The sequence below is a fragment of the Micropterus dolomieu genome, unplaced genomic scaffold, assembly GCF_021292245.1.
Source record: "Micropterus dolomieu isolate WLL.071019.BEF.003 ecotype Adirondacks unplaced genomic scaffold, ASM2129224v1 contig_3624, whole genome shotgun sequence".
Lineage (NCBI taxonomy): Eukaryota > Metazoa > Chordata > Actinopteri > Centrarchiformes > Centrarchidae > Micropterus > Micropterus dolomieu.
In genome coordinates this window covers 1-1,616 of record NW_025732614.1, presented here as the reverse complement: position 1 = coordinate 1,616, position 1,616 = coordinate 1, and the positions used below count along the sequence as shown (strand labels likewise).

General features: G+C 40.4%; 1 protein-coding gene across 1 annotated transcript; it reads left to right on the top strand.

Moving 5' to 3' along the window:
* Positions 1-47: 47 nt before the first annotated feature.
* On the top strand, positions 48-1,604 carry LOC123964612 (the record flags this gene model as incomplete). The annotated part of the gene is made up of 3 exons (XM_046041486.1): positions 48-125; positions 357-471; positions 878-1,604. Coding segments are annotated over exons 1-3 (897 nt in total), but the record flags the coding sequence as incomplete, so codon positions are not given.
* Positions 1,605-1,616: the final 12 nt, after the last annotated feature.

Genomic DNA, 1,616 nt, shown 5'->3' with positions numbered 1-1,616 from the left:
GTTCATGGTGAATCTTGGAGAAAAGATTGAGAAGAGTCAGCTGTGGCCCGAGGTAAAGAACTATTTCCACATGGTTTACTGGATTATCAACTACAGGCCTGGTGTCACAACTCAGCCAGCAAACTGTGAGTCACATCTATTTTCTTCTTTTTATGTATTGTGCTAGCAGCTTGCATCAGCTTGTGTATATCAGTTAAACATGTGCAGGGTGAATATGTCTAGTAAATATTTCTCCAAATGATACAGCATCTATCCATTAATTGCCAAAACAAGTTTGCCCACAAAAAACAATGATTTATTTAACTTAAACACAACCTATTTCAGTATGTATGTAATATGTTTACTTCGCCCACCAGGTTCAGTTAACATCTCCACCTTAGTCATTCACTGCGACACTGGTTTGAACTGGACACAGTTTGTTCAAGCAGTAACTCAGGTTCTGATGTCACCAAATCAAGACGTCCTGGTGAAGTAAGTGACAAAGTTTGTAACTTTTGATGAATGAATGTTGTTTTGAATTCCATTGAATGTGGACACGATGCATGATTTTTTATGCTTTGGAATTGAATTTTCTGTTCTGTTGTTGACTTTAACTGACAGGATGTTGACTCATTAAAACAACTATTTAAAGGATAATTTAATCTACCTCTCTGCAAAAGTGTGTTTCCCAAAATGTAGAACAAATCTTTAATTACATGATTAACACAAACTCACTGATATTGTTAAAGATTTGCATGATGATTAATATGGTGGAATTATGGAATTCAGCAGTGTACTGAGAGAGGTGTTACATTATTATTATTTATTATTGTAACTGTTTTACGTTACTCATAGCCATTTCTAAAATTCAGAATGTTCTCTTCTCTTTTCTCTGTAGTTGTCTCAAAGGAACTGTAAACCTGTTGCAATATGTTTATAGTGACATCTATAAACATCTGACAGGAAGTGAAGGTGGAGATGCGCTCTCTGCCTACCTGATTAATCTGATGCATAACCTGGATGGCTTTGTCCAGACTATCACCATCCTACCTGACCAAAACATCTCTAACCCTGATGTCATGCTACCCCTCATCAGTAACCTGTTCCAATCCACAGGTCTGACACCACTGCTGCCTCTGCTCCTCAGTGATGGTCCCTTCAATGTCTCTGCATTGTTTGATGTAGCCTCACAGCTTGGCAACTTTATTTTCAATGAGACAGACCCAACAATGTCTGAACTGGAACAGCTGATACTGCAGTTGCTCTCCTTGGGGGGTAATCTCAACATGTCTCTCTCCCGCATCATGGCACACAATCTACTTAAATATTCAGACTACTTCCACCCTGACAATGTGACCCTGCTCAAAGAAGCCATCCAGCCTTTCACCAACCAGACCTCAGCCATCCTCAGTGCCATGGAGCTACTGAAGACAGTGAGGAATTCTCCAAATGGTGACCCAACTAACATCATTCTGGGGTACATACTCCAGCTTCAAGAACTTGTGAAATCTCTGAATACACTACCGAATGGGCAGCTGAGTACAGCACAAGCCACTGACCTCCAGCTGCTTTTGAAGGACTTTCTCAATCTCCTCACGCCCGAGAACCTTCAAAACCTGACTCAAGCTGGACCAGAC